The sequence below is a fragment of the Balaenoptera physalus genome (genome assembly GCF_965194825.1).
Source record: "Balaenoptera physalus genome assembly, chromosome: 1".
Classification (NCBI taxonomy): domain Eukaryota; kingdom Metazoa; phylum Chordata; class Mammalia; order Artiodactyla; family Balaenopteridae; genus Balaenoptera; species Balaenoptera physalus.
In genome coordinates, this window is record NC_138882.1 from 100484566 (window position 1) to 100504735 (window position 20170).

Sequence of the window (20170 nt, forward strand, 5' to 3'; positions counted from 1 at the left end):
TCTCCGCCCGCGAAGGGGCTTCCTAGTGTGTGGAAACCTTTCCTCCTTCACAGCTCCCTCCCAGTGGTGCAGGTCCCGTCCCTATTCTTTGTCTCTGTTTTTTTTTTTTTTTCCTTTTGCTCTACCCAGCTACGTGGGGAGTTTCTTGCCTTTTGGGAGGTCTGAGGTCTTCTGCCAGAGTTCAGTAGGTGTTCTATAGGAGTTGTTCCACATGTAGATGTATTTCTGATGTATTTGTTGGGAGGAAGGTGATCTCCGTGTCTTACTTTCCCGCCATCTTGAAGCTCCTCCAAAACCTGCATTTTTAAAAGGTATTTTCACTGGGTATAGAAATCTATCTTTACAGTTTTTTTCCCTATTCTTTAAAGATGTTGATACACTGGCTTGCACTGTTTCTGGAGAGAAGTCTACTATAATTCGTTGTTCCTCTCTATGTAATAATCATTTTTTCTTCTGGATTCTTTTAAGATTTTTATCTATCACTGACTTTAAACAATTTGAATATGATGTGCCCTGGTGTAGTTTTCATTGTGTTTCTTGAGCTTGGGGTTTGTGAGCTTCTTGGATCTCTGGGTTTGTATGTTTCATGAAATTTGGGAAAACTGTGGCTATTGTTTTTTCAATTTTTTTTCTATTTCCACCCTGCACATCTTCCAGAGACTCCAATTATATGTGTGTGTGTGTGTTTGTACATATACGTATATATGTATATATGTGTGTATATATATATATATATATATGTATAGTTGCTTGAAGTTCTGTAGCTCAGTGATGCTCTCTTAATTTTTTGTGTGTGTCTTTTTTGTGTGTGTTTTTCTTTGGATAGTTTCCACTGGGAGTGTCTTCCAGTTTTTTGTTAATCTTCTCTTCTACAATGTCTAATTTCCTGTTAATCCTATCCAATGTAATTGTCACCTCATATGTTGTAATTCTCATCTCTAGAAGTCCTATTTGAGTCTTTTTTTATATCTTCTGTATCTTTATTTAATGCTTATCTTTGCTCAGTCTGTTCTCTAACTTCTTTTCTTTTATACTGGAGTATAATTGCTTTCCACTGTTGTGTTAGTTTATTCTCTAACTTCTTGAATGAACATATGGAGTATAATTACAACTGTTTTAATGTCCTTAATCTTATTATATGTGTTTTTTCCGTGTCAATTTGATTGATTTTTCTCTTCATTATGGGTCCTGTTTTCTTCTTTGCATGCCTGGTTTGGTTTTTTTTTAATTTTATTTATTATTTATTTATTTATGGCTGTGTTGGGTCTTCGTTTCTGTGCGAGGGCTTTCCCCAGCTGTGGCAAGTGGGGGCCGCTCTTCATCGCGGTGCCCGGGCCTCTCACTATCACGGCCTCTCCTGTTGCGGAGCACAGGCTCCAGATGCGCAGGCTCAGCAATTGTGGCTCACGGGCCTAGTCGCTCTGCAGCATGTGGGATCTTCCCAGACCAGGGCTCGAACCCGTGTCCCCTCCATTGGCAGGCAGACTCCCAACCACTGCGCCACCAGGGAAGCCCCTGCCTGGTTATTTTTTATTGACTGTTGGACGTGGTGAAATTTATCTTCTTGAGTGCTGCATATTTTAATATGCCTGTAAATATTCTTGAACCTTGTTTTGGGATGTCATTAGGTTACTTGACAATAGTTTGATCCTTTTTGGTCTTGTTTTTAAGCTTTTTAGGCAAGACTAGTATAGCATTTAGTCTAGGGTTAATTTTTCTTCATTACCAAGGTAAAACTTTTCTGAGTATTCTGTCCAAATCCTTGTGAGATATGAAGTTTTCTCCTATGATTTTTGGGAACAGGAATTGTTTCTGGTCCTGTGTGACGCCCAGATATTGTTTCCTTCAATTTTTTCAGGTGTGTTTTTCCCTGGCCTCAGGTAGTTTCCTCACATTCATGTGATGATTAGTACTCAGATGAACACTTGGCAGGGTGGTTAGGGAGCCCCCATATACAGATCTCCACTGTTCTCTTTCTGTGTAGCTCTCTCCTCTTTCGCACACAAAACTGTGAACTCCAGACTCTTTGGCCTCCTCAGACTATCAGCTTATCTCTTCAAGTGAGGAAGACCTCTGGGCTCTACCTGGGCTCCTCTTCTTTGTACCGTGGCCTGAAAATTATCTCCAGACAGCAAGCTAGGGCAGATGTAGGCCCTCGTTTGCTTCTTCTCTCTCAGGGATCATTGTCCTTCATTGCCGGAAGTCCAGTGTCTTGAAGACTGTTGTTTTATATATTCTGTGCTTTTTTAGTTGTTTCAGGTGGGAAGGTAAATCTGATCCATGTTACTCCATCTTGGCCAGAAGTAGAAGTCCTCTCAGAATAGAACTTCTACATTTCATACTCATTTCTGCTTTGGGGAAATTAAGTGGATCTGGCCTTATCTTTTCACTTCATTATCCTCCTTTTCAGAGCTTTGCAAGTAGTTCTTCTAGGAAATGAATTCAATATTTATTGTTTTCCATGTGCTATTGCTTATCTTAGTTGCCAAAATGAATAGACTTGGTCCCTGCACCAGATGGGCTTCAGGTCTAGTGAGGGAGGCAGACAAGATTCTTGTTGCTATAATTAAAAGTAATACACGTTTTGAAATATCTAAGACGCTACCATAATGTAGAGTGACGTACATTGTGTTAAACATGATAAATAATCAAGCATTAGAATTAATGGTCTTTTGCTGACATTTGTAAATTCTGTCTCCTAACTATGACCAGGTTGTCCACCCTTTTCCTGGACATCTGTAATCCTCCCATTGAGGGGGTAGGATTGTATCTGTGGTCTTGGTTCCCCATTCTCCTGGATTTGTCTCCTTTCCATATGACCTTTTCTTTCTACCTGAGCTTTGGTCTGTTGTTAGATCTGATTTCATTTTTCTCTTTTACGTTCTCTAGTATAAGAGTGGTAAAAACTGAAATATAAAAAATTAATTGCTTTTTTCTCTAGGTGGATGAGTTTTTCAGTGAGTTTGTATGTTTTCAAAAGTAAAATTTAATTGGTTGTTGGGAAGGGAAGGGAAGGTTAAGGGTAGCAGAAGACCACAATTGTAATTCATGAATTTCACCTACATTTTCCCAAAGGAACTCTGGATGATGAATGAGGTCAGCTATCCTTTGATTTGTTTGGGTTAAGTTGAGGGTTGCTAGTGTCATCTAATAATCCTCCTCTTTCTGTGACTGAGCAGTAGGAAGATGTGAGTAATTCCAGTGTCTGCTGATTAGGTCAGGTGTGTAGAGCATTGCCTGAAAAGTGAAAGCTTGATCAAGCTAGCCAGAGCTCCAGGGATGGGATTTTTCTTTTATCCTAGTCAGCTGTTGTGCCCAGAACCTTTCTTGGAAAAAATAGCCTCTGTTTATATAACTGTTAGCCCATGTGATCTGTCTGGTGTTTTTGGAAGCTCTGGATATTCCTGCTCTCGTCAAGGAGCTCATTGATGTAATTTCAGACACTCTATCCTCACTCAAGAGAACATGCTGTCTTGCTCTGTGTGGCATCTACAAGACGTGCTGCTGTGTCAGTTTTTAAGCTTCTGGTTCCAGGTGTCTCTAGCAGGCCTACTTTTTCTCAGATGCTTGGCCAGCTTACATGTATGAATAGCCTTTCTGTCCTGCAGTGGCTGTGAGAAGCTCTGAGCTTTTGAGAGTTAACCAGCACTTACTGAGCAAGACGTCTGTGTGGCACTGATTGTACTATTTACAGAGATTGTACAAGAGATTCTGTCGACCTCAAAGGTACCTAGAGTACAGGGGGAAATAGTATAGGTGAATTCAGTGGCCCATTTAGGAGGACCACAAAAGAAAATTAAAAGATAAGCAAAACAGTTAGTGTTTTGAGTTCTGTTTCTTCAGACTTGTCTGTTGGGAATGGTGGCTTGAGTGACCAAGCAGCTGGAATCCCACCAGCTGCTTATGGACATGTTCTATTTTGAGATCAACTTTGTGGTTTGGGAAGGATGTATAATCATTTTCAACAAATGCTTATTGAGCATGCAAAGTATCATGGTAGGCACAGGGCATACCGTGACTATAAAATTATATCCTCAGCTCCTAAGGAACTGCTCATATTTGGAAAGGCAGGACACATTTAAGATTTTTTAAATCTTAATAATATATGTCTTCATAAAAGAAAAGCATAATCATCTACATTTAGTAGAAATATATACTAAACTACTAACCCCTCTGGGTGGTGGGGCTGTGGCGGGAAAGAGGAAGGATCTTCACTTCTTACTATATCATTCTGTATATATAGTAAGAAATTTTTACCAAGTGCTAATGCTGCCTTTTTGGTGTTATTTGTTTATCGGTTAAAAAAGTAATAGAGACTAGTAGATTATACACATAATGTTAACCTTAAATATCTCTGTGTGACAGAATTATGAATGATTTATATTTTCTTTATTATATCTATTATTGTCCACATTTTCTATAATGGATGTATATTATTTTAAAAATAGAGAAGAAAATATTTGAAAGCCAAAACTCAAAAGCACCTACAATAATTATTATAGCTACATTTCAATATGATTACCATATTTTGGATATAATATACCAGCCTTCCCATTTTTGTCTCCTCACTCTCACCACATCTCTATTATGTTGTTCTATTATTATTAATACTATTATTGTTGTTGTTGTTATTAAATAAAAAGGTGAAACAAGGGCATTTACTCTTGCTTCTGTCCCTTGTCATTTTGGGTGAGTTAGACTAGAAGCAGAAGGAATCCAGTTATTAGCTATTCAGCTGTACTGTGAAGGCTGCTTAGAAAAATTTTAACTATGCTGATTGGGTTACAGTTATATCTGTCATTGTGGGCTGTGATCTCTTGTTTTAAAATATCCTAAGAATACTTTCTATATCTTTATATTTAGTTCTGTTGGAGAAAGCAAATAGATTATCCCATCTCCCCATCTGGTGCAGTGAAGAAAACTCATCTGCTTGGCTTACTTTGTATGAGAGAGAATTAAAATTTCCAACTTATTTTTAATTCAGGTTAAGTGGTTAAATACTATCTCTTCCAAATTTTGTTCCAGGAATCCATATCCCCTTATAATTATAAACATAATTACTTTGAAAGTAATAGTGTTCTGTATTATTTAAAGAAGTCAAAGATTGAAGAGATGTCATTTCTAAATTGAGGTGTTTTTTCCCTTATAGCATGTGTTTGATGATCTCAGTGGCTCAGTATCCTTGTCCTGGGTTGGAGATACCACTGGGGTAAGTAATGTTTTGAGTCTGTTGATTCAACCTAACCAGAAGATGGTGTAGATTTGGGGAGTTTAAGCGCTAAATGTTTTACCTTCTGAAATTGTCTCCAACCTCAATCGTAGAAAATGCATGTTTGCTGGACAGACTTTCAGAAAGCTGTGGTCGATTTTGTTTTGCTTTAGAACTAGGAACATCTTGTGACCACCTTCTTCCATAATAGGAAGATAAACACCTTTTTAGTCCTTGGTGGCTGCTTGGCATCAAGATGAGCAAGAAGAAGAAAGAGGAAAGAGAGTGCTATGTGTGAAAAGGGAGACTTACAGTTCTTGGGAAAACTTCTGTATGGAAGCGGAAAACTGCACATTACACATCTTGGCATTTTTCCTCCAAACTGTATTGTTCCAGTGTCCTTTCCCACAGTTAATGTTGAAGGATTGTAGCACCCATGGGCTTATTGCTGGTAGCTCCATCTGTTGTCCCTTCCCCTACCACAGAGGAGGTACTGCCAGGATTGGGGGAATGGGAGAGTCAGTAAGCTCCCCCTTATCCAGCCTAGTATGTAGCCCATCTCCTAGTAGGAGGGATGCTGAGGATTCATTGGCCTCAAGTCTTGAATCAGGGCTTGGCATTACCTGTGTCTGTTATTACCCTGCCTGACAACGTCAGGGACCATAGCTCATGATGCCCCTCTAGTGTTCCAGTAATGTGTGTATCAGAGCACTGAGGCACGTGATGGCTGTATGAAGAGCTGAAAGAAATATAATTTTGGCGCTGAAGAGTAAGTTATAAATTAATTAATTTTTAAGTTCCTGGTAGAATTTCTTTAAGCATGTCCCGTTTTCTTCTAAAATTTGAGTTGTTCCCTATTTCCCATGATTTATCCATTTATCTAAGACAGTTGCTGTCTCCAAGATTTGTTACATGGCTATTTGAGACTCCCTAGCCTCTTGTTCTAATCTATCACAATCTTATCTTCATGCATATTTTTCTCTAGAAAAATGCTTATTTAAAAAATTGATTTCATGGAGAACTAACAGCAGGGAGAAGAAAAGGACAGATGTGACATAGTGACCTCTATTAGAGCATCCACCCTATTCTAGCCTCTGTAAGCAGAGAGATGATTCTTGCTTGAGAATATCTTACAATAATGTGGATACAAAATAGTTAAATCCTTCCTTTACTGTAAGGTGGAGTTGATTAGCTCTGTCTCACTGCTTCAAGTTTAGGCGATGAGACCATCTCAACAAAATGAGTTGAGATTTTGAATCACTGTAAGCCCTAATCACTTGGTCCTTCTTGGTTTTCAGATATAGTATTACAATGTAGGCTACTACAAAGCAGGGCTACTGGCAATCGTTCAGATGGTCAGATGTTGCAATCATGTCATTGGACTGTGTTTCTTATTGACCACATGCTTTTGTCTCTCCAGATCATTCTCGTCTTGACTACCTTCCATGTACCACTGGTAATTATGACTTTCGGACAGTCCAAGCTATATCGAAGGTGAGATGGCTAGCATATGATTGGGGCATTTGACTGAGTAATGCATTGTAAATGTAAGTTCTCTGCTTTTCTAGACATGATGGGATCTAACAGTTGATTTAAAAGATCTTCTACCCATCTTAAATTTTCACCAGACTGTCACACTCAGCACACTTTTTAATATCTATCTACTTAGCAACCTGAAGAAGTATGAGAAGGGATCTAATTCCAAGGGAATTAGATTGACCTGACTGAGTGGCAAAACAGTAAAAGAAGATGAAGGAAGTGTCTATAGGGGTGTATGCATATTAATTTAAATGGATATTTGTGGGGAGGTAGCATAGCGTTTAACCATCTTTCTGTTTATTATGAACACAAAATGGTTTTTATACCCCTGAAGTAACAATACGTACTGTATCTTCCAAGTGAATTTTTTTTTTTTGGCCATGCCGCGCAGCTTGCAGAATCTTAGTTCCCCGACCAGGGATCAGGCCCAGGCCGCCACAGTGAGAGCGCGGAATCCTAACCACTGGACTTCCAGGGGATTCCCCCAAGTGAATATTTTTTTTTAATCTAACATTTTAAGCCCCAAACAGATTGTTTTTAGATCAGGAGGAGGTTCTCAGGTCAGACCTACCAAAGTGCCTGGTAATGATTGTGGTAATGTGTGTTCTGGAACCATAGTCTGTACTGTGACATTCACAAAGCTTTAGAGTTAGCTTCTCAAAGGTACAGCCTGGGGGCTTCCCTCGTGGCGCAGTGGTTAAGAATCCGCCTGCCAGTGCTGGGGACACGGGTTCAAGCCCTGGTCTGGGAAGATCCCACATGCAGCAGAGCAGCTAAGCCTGTGCGCCACAACTACTGAGCCCGTGTGCTGCAACTACTGAAGCCCGTGCGCCTGGAGTCCGTGCTCCGCAACAAGGGAAGCCACCGCATTGAGGAGCCCACGCACCACAATGAAGAGTAGCCCCCGCTCGCCGCAACTAGAGAAAGCCCACACGCAGCAATGAAGACCCAACACAGCCAAAAATAAAAAATAAATAAATTAATTAATTTTTTAAAAAAAAGTACAGTTTGGTTAAAGAGTAGGGTTCTTTTCCTTACCCATAAGATTCAAAACCAGCTAATATCCAGAAGTTGTTGATTGTCTTCCCAATCATTTGTTTCTATCCCATTTTTCCCCTAGAGACCTAAAGAAATTTGACATTTCAGCAGATGATGTAGAAATTACCCTCAGGGCCAAAGGATCTCCCAGGAGCCATCATACTTTCTCAGGGTTCTTTTTTGATTGTTGGTCTTGGCCAAGGTGGGAGTGAAACTCTGACATAGATCAGCCCAACCTCCCTTCCCCAATAGGTGACCCTTGACTGCTGCTCCTGAGCCTGGAGATGGTGCTCTCTGCCCTTTAACACAGTGACTTTAGCTTAAAAATAGGCCAAGAAGGAATTGCCATCTTGGAATTATTGTACGCTTCATGAAGGCAGGTTCTTGACTAACTTGGGGTTCTCTAGCAACTAGCCAAATGTCTGACACATAGCAGGCAGGCAGTACATATTAATTTAATGAATGAATGCCTTGCCTTCTCTAATAATTCTTAGACTAATAATATTTTTTATTTGTTTGATAAAGATTGACAATGTATTATAGAATCCTAGTTCTAAAAGAGCTATAATTTATAGGCGACTTTGTTTATTAAGTTAGAACAGTATTTCAGACACATGAAAAGTATCCTGTTTTAGAAGGGAAAAAATGCATTAAAATTTTTGTAACTTTAATAACTCTTTCCATTTTAAAAAAAATTTGCTGTTGTAAAATCTTTCTTTATGATACAGTTTTTCTTACCAGTGCACCTTTCATTAAAAAAAAACAGGGCTTCCCTGGTGGCGCAGTGGTTGAGAATCTGCCTGCCAATGCAGGGGACACGGGTTCCAGCCCTGGTCCGGGAAGATCCCACATGCCGCGAAGCAACTAAGCCCTTGTGCCACAACTACTGAGCCTGCGCTCTAGAGCCTGCTAACCACAACTACTGAGCCCACGTGCCGCAACTACTGAAGCCCGTGCGCCTAGAGCCTGTGCTCTGCAACAAGAGAAGCCACCGCAACGAGAAGCCCGCACACCACAACGAAGACCCAACACAGCCAAAAATAAAATAAAATAAATAAATATTTTTTAAAAAGCAAAACAACCATATTATAAAAACATTTGGAAATTTTAAAAGAAAGAAAAAATTCACCCTAAAGTCAAGTAATCGTATTTACAGTTTATTATCTTGATTTTTCCCCTATGATGTTATACCATATGGCTAGATAGTCTTAGGAAGCAACATGGTATAGTGTAAAGTTGCCAAATTTTATTGGCATATAGGCCTGAGATTGGATCTCAGCATTGTCGTTTGTGAGCAGAATGAACTTGGGCAAGTCATTTAACCTCCCTGAGTCTTTTTGGATGTCTGTAAAAGAAAGATGATCATAGCGGCCACCTTAGAGCTGCTGCGAGTTACGCTTTGCGGTGCCTGGCACGGAGTAAGAACTTGGTGCTCTTAGCTGCAATCATGCCAACGGCCAGATATGGCATGTAGCCAGCATGTACTGGCACTGTGGTACAGTTTTTTAAATAATTGAAAGCCTTCCGAACCAGTTGATAAAAAGTGCCTGACACCAGGTGCCTCCATGGCTTCTACAGATGCACACACCACCACCCCACCCCTGCCAACATGCAGGTGTTACTAACACTTGGCATTGCAAACTATAACCATTCTGATTGGTCAGTGCTCGTACCATGATACTTGTCATATTCCCTCTGCTAGTAACCCATCATTTTTGTTAGTTTGAAAGAATTTATTTAATCATTATTCTCTTGGACACTTAAGTCGTAGCTAATTTTTTCACTATTGTTAATGCTGCTGTGATCAATATCACACATATATGTCACAGAAGATGCCTATTTCCAGTTTATTTTTTGGTAGCAAATGAAAACCTCCTCTCTGATTGATCTCTACATGTTTTGAAGCCTTTACTAAACTCCTCTTGGTTGAATTATCTCCTAAATCTGTTGCTTCAGCCATTTTTCTGCTTGCCTTCTGAATTCACTTTTTAGTCTCTATAGTGCTCTTTAATCATGTGGCTAGAACTGGACCTGACAGATCTGTGTCATGCCCGTGGGGAGTGAAATGTGTTTTCACGACTTCTTTTCCTATTCTTTTGCTTTTCAGTGTTGTGCTTACTTTGAGACAAACCCAAACAAAACAAAATGGTATCACTGTGTTACTGTTTAAATACCTACCACCATCTGACTCAGCCCTTTTCCATTCTATATTTGTCTAGTCTTGTGAGAAACCACTAACATACAGTTTACCAGAGAGTAATCCTATTTGTTTCTGGTATACTATCATGTTACTAAGGTTCTTTTTCTTCATTTTGCACAGCAGGTTGGTTGGTTGGTTGGTTTTACAAAGGTCATTTTGAATATTAATTACTTCCTCCCTGCTGTGAAGTGAAAACTCTTCCAGAGTTTAGGTGGAAACTGTAAATATGCCTTGTTGCCTCTCCAGCTGGGCTGGCCTGGCCTGGCCTGGTCTGAAGTGACTCATGTTGTTGGACACAGCAGCCAAGAGGCACATGTTGCTTCAGAAATGGGAAAGGGAGGGAGCAGTTTGATCAAAATGAGTCCTGAATATGCTGAGCTTGCCTAACTGAGGAATAAAATAAAAACCTGTTGAAACTACTCTGAAGATTCTTCTGCTTTTCACAGCTTTAATGATTGTATTATTTATTGGATTATCTTTCTCTGCTACATCTTATGTAGTCAAAGGTTCATTTGGGGTTCAAATAGAAGGCAGCTAATCACATGCCACCTGCCGTGAGTAGTACTGCTTGGAGGCGCACACTAGGAGAAGGAAGTTGTCTCTGTTACCTGTGCCGAGTTGGAGCATACTTCAGTCGTCAGGTTGTGAAAGAGGATTGTTGAAAGATTTGGGAAATAAAGTCCCTAGGCATTAGTGTTTGCGTAGAATTGAATAATATATTAATATCTTCAATTAAAAGGAATCATGTTTGAATAGTATAAATTTTGATTCTCTGTTAAGGAATATTAATTCATATAATAGATTATAAAGTACATTTGCCTCTCACTTGCAAATATGAAGTTAAAAAGGAAATAACTAGCTACAGTTAAGATGATAATTTGATTTTTGGCAACTAAAAGATGTTTTGCACCTTTTTGTTTTATGGCGCCTTGAGTCTAACCTTTCATTTTAAGATTAGCTACTTAGTAAAGCACATGTAAGCATTATGTACAGCAAAATTCTGTACCAAATTACCAGAAAACTGCTGGGCTATTTTACTTGTGATTTCTATTTCCTGTTGAGAGTTGTTCAAATTTTGGAAATTAATAAGGGAATCTCTGAGAGATTTCACATTAAAGTTTATTCCATAGTCAATGTAAGTTTTTCAGGATGTTACTTGAGGTTTTTAAAAAACGGATAACTTAAAGATACACAACAGATATTAAAGCAAAGTTCAGTAAACCAACTTCTCCAAGGCATATCGTTATGACAACATTTTTAATGATATGCTTGGTTCAGTTTTCACTGCAGTAGATTATTAACAATGACTTCATGTTTTAGTTACAAGGTTAGCATAAATTCCATCTACAAAATATATTTTCCTGCTTTTTATTTCTTAAAGAAAAAGTTTATTGAAATGTATGATGATGGCATTTTACTGCAACTTCACTTTTACAAACCAAGGGCATATAAAAATCATGAAACGAAGTGGTTTTTGTCACTTAAGAAATATTCCTATGAAAATACCTATTCTGGGCTTCCCTGGTGGCGCAGTGGTTGAGAGTCTGCCAGCCGATGCAGGGGACACGGGTTCGAGCCCTGGTCTGGGAGGATCCCACATGCCGCGGAGCGACTAGGCCCGTGAGCCGCAATTACTGAGCCTGCGCGTCTGGAGCCTGTGCTCCGCAACAAGAGAGGCCGCGATAGTGAGAGGCCCGCGCATCGCAATGAAGAATGGCCCCCACTTGCCACAACTGGAGAAGGCCCTCGCACAGAGACGAAGACCCAACACAGCCATAAATAAATAAATAAATAAATAAATAAAAATTTTTAAAAAAAGAAAATACCTATTCTTAGGGTTGTCTTGTCAATCAAAGCAAAATAAGGACCTCAGATACATACTCATATTCCTTCTGATAAAAAAAGTTTTGTGATTTTACTTACAATATTTTACCCTCTTTATCTTCCCACTTATATTTTCAAAGTAGCTATAGAAAACATGTATCCTTTTCCAATAAGGATAACACACAATGAAATATTAAATAAAAACACATAAGGTAGCGTCAGACAGTTGGGGTAAAGAAAGAGACTGAAGTATTAGGAGTTTAGTTCAATGTAAATTCAAGTTCTGCCAATTTTACCTGGCAGTGATTTCAGGTCTGTGATTCTTTTGGCACATTTTAATAAGCTACATTCTCCTTATTGATCTTTTAACTGGAAATCTCAATCCAGTTAATTGTCATTATTCACGATAGTTATGTTCTACAGTCTCCATGAATACTGAATTAGTGAATACTGAACCATTGCTCCTGGGGGAGATACAGAATTAGGTTCCTGCAAACCTCTGACCACAACATTCATTGTCATCAGTTGATCAGTACATAATCTTGTTTTGTGTGGGTTTCTGTTTAAAGATACTTTATGTGTATTATTGATTCATTAACATGGAGCTCACAACCAACTCATGCCAGAAAGAAGCTTATCTAACCTCACGTGTTTTCTCCAGAAACACTAAACAGCACTTCAACACTATGCTTGGGGGCTATTTAAACAGCAAAGCACCAACAAAAGGCACAAAAATGCAAAATGAATGGTACTATATAGACCGTGAGGAAGATACTCATGCATAGTATAAGAGCTGAAACAAGAAGGCAGAGTGGCCCCTTGTTGGACCTCAGCTGGGAACTTTTTTTTTTTTATTCATTTATGGCTGTGTTGGGTCTTCGTTTCTGTGCAAGGGCTTTCTCTAGTTGCGGCAAGTGGGGGCCACTCTTCATCGCGGTGCGTGGGCCTCCCACTATCGCAGCCTTTCTTTGTTGCGGAGAACAGGCTCCAGACGCGCAGGCTCAGCAATTGTGGCTCACGGGCCTAGTTGCTCCGTGGCATGTGGGATCTTCCCAGACCAGGGCTCGAACCCGTGTCCCCTTCATTGGCAGGCAGATTCTCAACCACTGTGCCACCAGGGAAGCCCCTGGGAACGTTTTTGACTCAAATTTTTTTCTCTGCCCTGTGCCTGTCTGCAAATGACTAGGGAAGTGCCAAGAGTATGGGGTTACAAATCTTATTGAGTAGGCAAATTTGCAGATATGGAATTCGTGAATCATGAAGATTAACTGTATACGCTTTCCCCATTAGTGAAAACTGTAAAACTATCATTTTTTTAGTTGTCATCCTTGTTGCTTTTATGTGATAATTTATAGTGACTTAATCATGACAAAAATGAACTAAAGGAGTAGAGAAATGGTTAGTCCTGAAAGCCAACCAAACAAGGATATTTGTGCTTTTTTGATTGTTGAGAAAGGTAAAATGTAAGATTCTCAGATATTATAGGATTCTTTTACTGTTACTTCTCATTAAATGTCTGCAGGTCAGATGCCCGGTGTCACAAGTTCCTCTATACTGTAAATGAAAAGTGCTCAAAAACAAGGGTGTAATCCTTGGCTATTGACATTTGGGTTTAGTGTCAGTCAGCATGTGAATTTTCTGGAAAAACGCCCTCCTGAGTCTTTCATCTTACTAGGAATTTTTTTTTGCATCCGTTCATTTTATTCATTGGTTTATCCATTCAACACATTTTTTTTTCTTTAACATCTTTTTTGGAGTATAATTGCTTTACAATGATGTGTTTCTGCTGTATAGCAAAGTGAATCAGCTATATGTATACATATATCCCCATATCTCTTCCCTCTTGTGTCTCCCTCCCTCCCACCCTCCCTATCCCACCCCTCTAGGTGGTCACAAAGCACCGAGCTGATCTCCTTGTGCTATGCGGCTGCTTCCCACTAGCTATCTATTTTACATTTGGTAGTGTATATATGTCCGTTCCACTCTCTCCTTTCGTCCCAGCTTACCCCTCCCCCTCCCTGTGTCCTCAAGTCCATTCTCTACTTACTAGGAATTTTGATGCTATATCTTACCAGGACTCCATGTGGTGATTACTTTTTTTTCCCATTTATTTAAATGTCTAGATTTTTCATGTTCTTTGGGGGTATTAGGCTCTATTCCAAAAATATTTGTATTCCAGCACTATTTTTTGTTATAAATGTACATATTCTTATGCGTGTTTATACCACAGATTTAAGCAAAAGTGATCATTTATTTTTAGTAACCAGAAAGAGCAGATATTAGGATTGAGGTATAGAACTGTTATTAAAAAGACTTATTTCTAAAGCAGATGGTTTTATAGGGCTTTGTTAATGTTTGACTACTGTTCATAACTCTATTATTAGCATATGGAATTTGAAAAGTGATTTATTTTTCAGGGTGTTTCATTGATTTCCTCTTCCTGATATATCATGTATGCTGATATAATGCTGATAAAAAATAAAGCTACTTTAAAATGAAGTGCTACATTAAAATATATCCCTGAGCCCAATGCGGCCTCCACAAAAACCCTACTTTAAATCCCAGCAGGTTGAACTAGTCCACTGTGCTCCGTTTGTTTAACTGGCTAAAGTGTCAGAGTGTTGCAGCAGATGATTTTTGTTTCGCTCATGTCGCTTCCTTTTTCTGAAGGGCAGGGATGTGTTTATTGTGCCAAGTTCTTGAAAAGCAAGCAGACTTGTCAGCAGGGTTGTGGAGGGTCCCCGGGATGTCGTGAAGGAGCGGCGACGTGTAAGCGGGTGATAATCGAGCCACTGCAAACCACTTAAGACGTTGTCTGAGCTATTGATGATACAGGCACTGTAGAGCTAGGACATGTTTATGCATATCTCTTTTTTTTTAAATAAATGTATTTATTTATTTATTTTTGACTGCGTTGGGTCTTCGTTGCTGCGCGCGGGCTTTCTCTAGTTGCAGCGAGCGGGGGCTACTCTTCGTTGCGGTGCGCGGGCTTCTCATTGTGGTGACTTCTGTTGTTGTGGAGCACGGGCTCTAGACGCGTGGGCTTCAGTAGTTGTGGCTCGCGGGTTCTAGAGCGCAGGCTCAGTAGCTGTGGCTCGCGGGCTCTAGAGCACAGGCTCAGTAGTTGTGGCTCACGGGCTTAGTTGCTCCGCGGCATGTGGGATTTTCCTGGACCAGGGCTTGAACCTGTGTCCCCTGCACTGGCAGGTGGATTCTTAACCACTGCACCACCAAGGAAGTCCCTATGCATATCTCTTGGCCTGCTGTTGGGAAGATAAGAACTCTTGTACTCCAAAGCCAAGAAAGGGTAATACGGGAATCAGTTGGGTGGTACCTAATCCCTGTTTTATTTAACTAGGACTCTTCTCTGTGTATGTTCTAAGAGATGGGAAGACAACTTAAAGTCACATGTAGTTTGCTTTAGCGTACTGTTGGGGACCTGTACAGACACTGAGAGATTCTTCGCTCCTGTGTCTCTCCACCTTCCTATAAGCTGATCTTTCCTGCCAGGCCACAAGCCCTGGCAAGGAAGAGAAAGACCACAGGTTGCAAAGGAAGAATTCCTAACACATAATTAAAAGTTGTCTCAAGTTTGGGGCTGAGAGTTAAGAGAACTGGACTGTAGTTTCAATTTTGCCCTTAATTAACTGGTCAACTTTTGATGAATTGCTTCCCCTTGAACCTCCTCATGTGTGAAATGAGGGAGTTGGACAAGGTGTTCTCTTCAGTCCCTTGTATCTCTCATGGTCTGTGGTTCTGTGATTCTTTCTTTGTTGAGGCTGCTACCAAAATTGTACCATCTTTTAAGTCATATATACTATCAGTGAAGACCACTGTACACTGCATTTATCAGTGGGCAACTAACTTGCAGTACATAGTGGTCATCACTCGTGGACATTGAAACGTAATGAATATTAAGATTTAGCATTATATATTGTAACAGAACTGTGTATAGTATTAAACCTGTCAGAATTAAACAGCTACTGACTTTTTTTTCTTTTTATTTTTTGAAATCTAAACATGGAATTTAATACCTCTCAAAGATATTGTTGGAATGAACTTCTGGGAAAAGCTTTACCAACCCAAGAGTTGAGATTAAGTTTCTTTGTCTTCCCTAGCTGAGTGCTGCATGCATTAAGAGACTTGTGCTTAGGGATGGTAACTTTGGTGGGGGACTTAACTTACAGCTTCATTGTGAGTACTGTGCATTGGTAGATTAGTTAGAAAGCCTTTGGCTACATTTACCAGAGATCCCAACTCAAACTAGCTTAAATAATAAGGGAATTCATGGCTCATAACTAAATACAGAGGAAGGATGGGTTTCAGGGTCGATTCAATCCAGGGTCATAGGTTCTGCGTCTCTGGAATTCCAGAATTACCTCAGCAATACTATCCACTTACGTTGGCTTCATCTTCAAGTTGTGTTCTCATTGTATCAGAATGCTTACAGCACTTTTTTGTTTTGCATTCACATACTACAACATGGGGGTTTCTCAACCTTGTGCTGTTGACATTTGGGGCCAGATAATTCTTTGTTTATGAGACTGTCCTGTGCATTGTAGGATGTTTAGCAACACCCCTGGCCTCTACCAACTAGATGCCAGTAGCACCTCAACCCTGAGTTATGATAATGAAAAATGTCTCCAGACATTACCAAATGTTTACTTGGTGGGGTTGGGGGATGGGGCAAAAATACCCTGGTTAAGAACCACTGATCTAAAGGAAGACAGATCATTTCATTAGGTGGTTGTCTTAAATGTGTTTCCTAATAGACCCCAATTCCCCCCTTTTGCCTTACTGGCTCAGCCTGGATCACCCCCTCATTCCTGACCCCATCACCCATGAGGGGTTGGAACTTCTTTCCACTAATCAGGCCCACCACTGGAGGTAGGGGTAGAATCAACTTCCCTGAAGCTGTGACCTCTTGAGGAGGGTGAGTGCTTCAGTAAAGTCGGCGAGAGTGATGGAAGCTGGGTGGGAACCCAACAGTGTCCGTGACCTCTGCATTCTAAATTTGTCTTTTTTTTTCTTCCTCTCAGTGAGGACTATGGAAAGAACTTTAAGGATATTACAAATCTCATCAATAACACCTTCATTCGGACTGAATTTGGCATGGCTATTGGTCCTGAGAACTCTGGGAAGGTGAGACTCATTCATACATATACAAAGCTGTGCATGATACCATATGCAGGGCTGTCAGATGTTGATATTTGAATGATCCAGTGATACACAGCATTATATTTAGTTTACTATTACTGTGTTTTAAAAATTAAACATGATTTAATTCTGATCACAAAAGAATGGAATTTAGCACACAGGTTCTTTTTTTGGACCCTGTCCAAGAGGCACCAAAACTCTTCATAATTATGTGGTGGTTATTTAGCATTATAAGGTATACATCTTAAGACAACATTTTAGTCTTTGGGGAAACTGGCTAATCTCAAACTGACCAGGCTCAACTTCATAGATATAATGTACTGGCTCAATTCAGGACAGTATTTTTTGATAAGACTAATACTTGAAGAGCAGAGTGTACCAATTAATCTGTTTTTATAACTCTTCTTAACTTTTGGAACTAAAATTTTCTTAACAAATGTCTGGTGAAAATGGTGCAAGAACTTCCTGTACTTTCATAGTATTATATACCCTGATGCTGAACTTCCTTCTCCCTAATCAGGTGATTTTAACGGCAGAGGTGTCGGGAGGAAGTCATGGAGGAAGAATCTTCAGATCATCAGATTTTGCAAAGAACTTTGTTCAGACCAATCTCCCTTTTCATCCTCTGACTCAGATGATGTATAGTCCTCAGAATTCTGATTATCTTTTAGCTCTCAGCACTGAAGTAAGTTTAGTTGAAGAGCTTGTCTTGCCTTTTGCATTTTTATAGTCTCAAAATATACTGTCTTAAAACGACCCTGTAGGTAATGCTTTTTATGTTAGACTGTTTTCTAGTGACTTCTTATGGTATGAAGTATGTATTTTTTGCATTTTTTCCTATATGGTAAAGGGCACAATTTTCTTGTGCTATCTATTCCAGATAAGTATGATGTTTAGTTGTCATTACAATTTTTAAAAAAGTGAGCAGATATGTGCTGTTGGAGTAATGAACTAGAAAAGAGTTTAATGTAATCCTTCTTGTTCTACAGGGGACAAGCATAAATTGTCAAACTCCTAATGTTGTTATTGTTCCTCTCCTATGGCCAAACCACATCTTTATAATTTTTTGTTTAGGTCCTTGGTATAAAAGCCTATTGATTTCTGTCTTTGACACCCATGTTTTAAATATCCAGAGTCTTAAATCCCTGCCCCCCCTACCACATTCCTATACTCTTCCCAGAAACCAGTGTCCCTCCCTGTCCCTCCTACCTCTCTTCTGAAAGTTCCCTGAGGAGCAGCCCAACTTTTCCTTTCCTGGAGGATCAGTCTCCTTTATCATGAATGTTAAGGGCCCAGAGTAGCTGAGTTGCTAGACTATGATAGTCATAATTACACTCTATATTTATGTGGCTGTCTCTCATCGTATTGCTTAGAGTGTGGTCTAATGACCAGCAACATCAGATAGAAACCCTTGGGAGGCTGGTTTAAGATACAAGTTCCTCGGCCCCGATCCAGATACAGTATGTTGGTGACTTCTGGTTGCGAGGTTGCTAGTGTTTTTAACAAGCTCCCCAGCTGAGCCTGCACACTAAAATTTGAGAGCTGTTGCCGTAATGACCATTGTGGGGACAGAAATAGGATTATCAAATATAGACAAGTTGGGCTGAACAAACGGATGGCATGGAGAGGAGGAGAAGGGCACTTGGAAGAGAGGTCTGGGTTCTGGGCCTTCTGTGGGCAGATCTTTGAGCTGAGGTGAGGCTGGAGGACTCAAGGAAGGTCAGAGTTAAGCTTAGCCAAAGGAGGCCAGAGGAAGGAAACTCGCCTTCTGGGTAGGCTTTAGATCTTAAAGCAACAGTTCCTGGGAATTGGCTTTCAGCAGCTTGAGCTGAAGGCCCTTCAAGGGAACAAAGAGACCCCCATAGGAATGGACAGAACCATTGATCTGCCTTTGGCCACCCCATCACAATTATCAAGTATCTTAAGCTTATTAAACCAGGCTATCCTCAGGAAGAGGCAGGCACAATCTGCCTTTATGCCTGAAATTGCTTCCCATTAAGGGTAAGTTTGAAGTACAAATAATCAGGGTGGAGAAGATGGGCCAATTTGTACTAAAGTGCAAATAGGTGACACCAGACCCTTTCCTGTTTCTGAGTAGAATTAGGTAGATTAGAAATGCTGGGAGGTGAACATTACTAGAGGAGGAAAAGTTAAAGAAAGAACAATGGTGGGTGAGAGTGGAGGAGCCCTGAAGGTAATTCTGCCTAGATCAGCACCACTTAAAATTTCAGCTGTCCCGGGACACCTCTGTCCCACCTCCACTGAATCTGGGCCCACTAGGCTCGTGTTGCCAACGTAACTGAAATTGTCAGTCTCTGCTGCACTTGAAAGTATTGACCAATCCTTCCACTTGCTTGGCTTCTGTGACATCATTCCCTTTGGTTTTTTCCTACCTTTTAATGGTTGCTTCTTAGTCTCTTTTTTAAACTCCTTTCAACCTCCCCTTAAATTCCTGCTCATTTTACTCTGAACAGTCTCTTCCACTGTTACCATTTTACTACCACTGTAATGCGTAAGAGTCTCAAATCCCTGTCTCTGGTCCTGGCTTCTTCCTAGGGCTGCAGATGCCTATCTTGCTGTCCCCTGGGTATCTCTAGCTAGATGTCCCACAGGTCCCTCAAACTCAATCTAAAGCTGACGTCTTCCTTGCCGTGTCTCAGACATGTTGTTCTTCCTTCACCCTTATGCTGGCTAAAGATTCCACAGTGCACCCGGAATCCCAGAGTGTTCAGCTTACACACACACACACACACACACACACACACACACACACACACACACACACACACACACACACACACACTCCGTCCAGCCGTGGTTTCAGGCCTCACTAACTCTTAATGAACTAATGTGGCAGTTAGTCACTGCTTTTCCTGCTTCTAGTTTGAACCCTCTGAAATCCATCTTTCCCATTGTCGTCCAAGTATTCCTCTGAAAAAAGTAAAACTAGTTGTGTCATTCACCTACTTCAAGTACCTCATATAAAAGAAAGACCAGATTCCTCAGCATGGCATAGAAGGAGTGCACCCCCAACCCAGCACTGGCTCCTCCTGTCTTCACCTTGGGATGTGTTCTCCACCTGTGTCTGAAGGCTTTAGCTCCCTGCAGACACTGAGATGTTTCATCACCTCTCTGCCTTTGCTTGACTAGTCTATCTGTGTGCAGTGATAGCTCATCTCCCATCTGCCTTCTTTTGGTTACAC

The 20170-nt window shown here is 40.3% G+C and overlaps 1 protein-coding gene across 4 annotated transcripts in view; it reads left to right on the forward strand.

Annotated features, from left to right (window-relative positions):
* SORT1 (sortilin 1) overlaps window positions 1-20170 on the forward strand; it is a 73370-nt gene that overhangs the window by 24189 nt on the left and 29011 nt on the right. For all 4 annotated transcript variants that reach the window (XM_082450595.1, XM_082450593.1, XM_082450592.1 and 1 more), the window contains exons 2-5: window positions 5150-5209; window positions 6630-6703; window positions 16850-16952; window positions 17488-17652. In XM_082450595.1, coding sequence (XP_082306721.1) covers window positions 5150-5209; window positions 6630-6703; window positions 16850-16952; window positions 17488-17652 — 402 coding nt within the window. The remainder of the gene's footprint in view (window positions 1-5149; window positions 5210-6629; window positions 6704-16849; window positions 16953-17487; window positions 17653-20170) is intronic.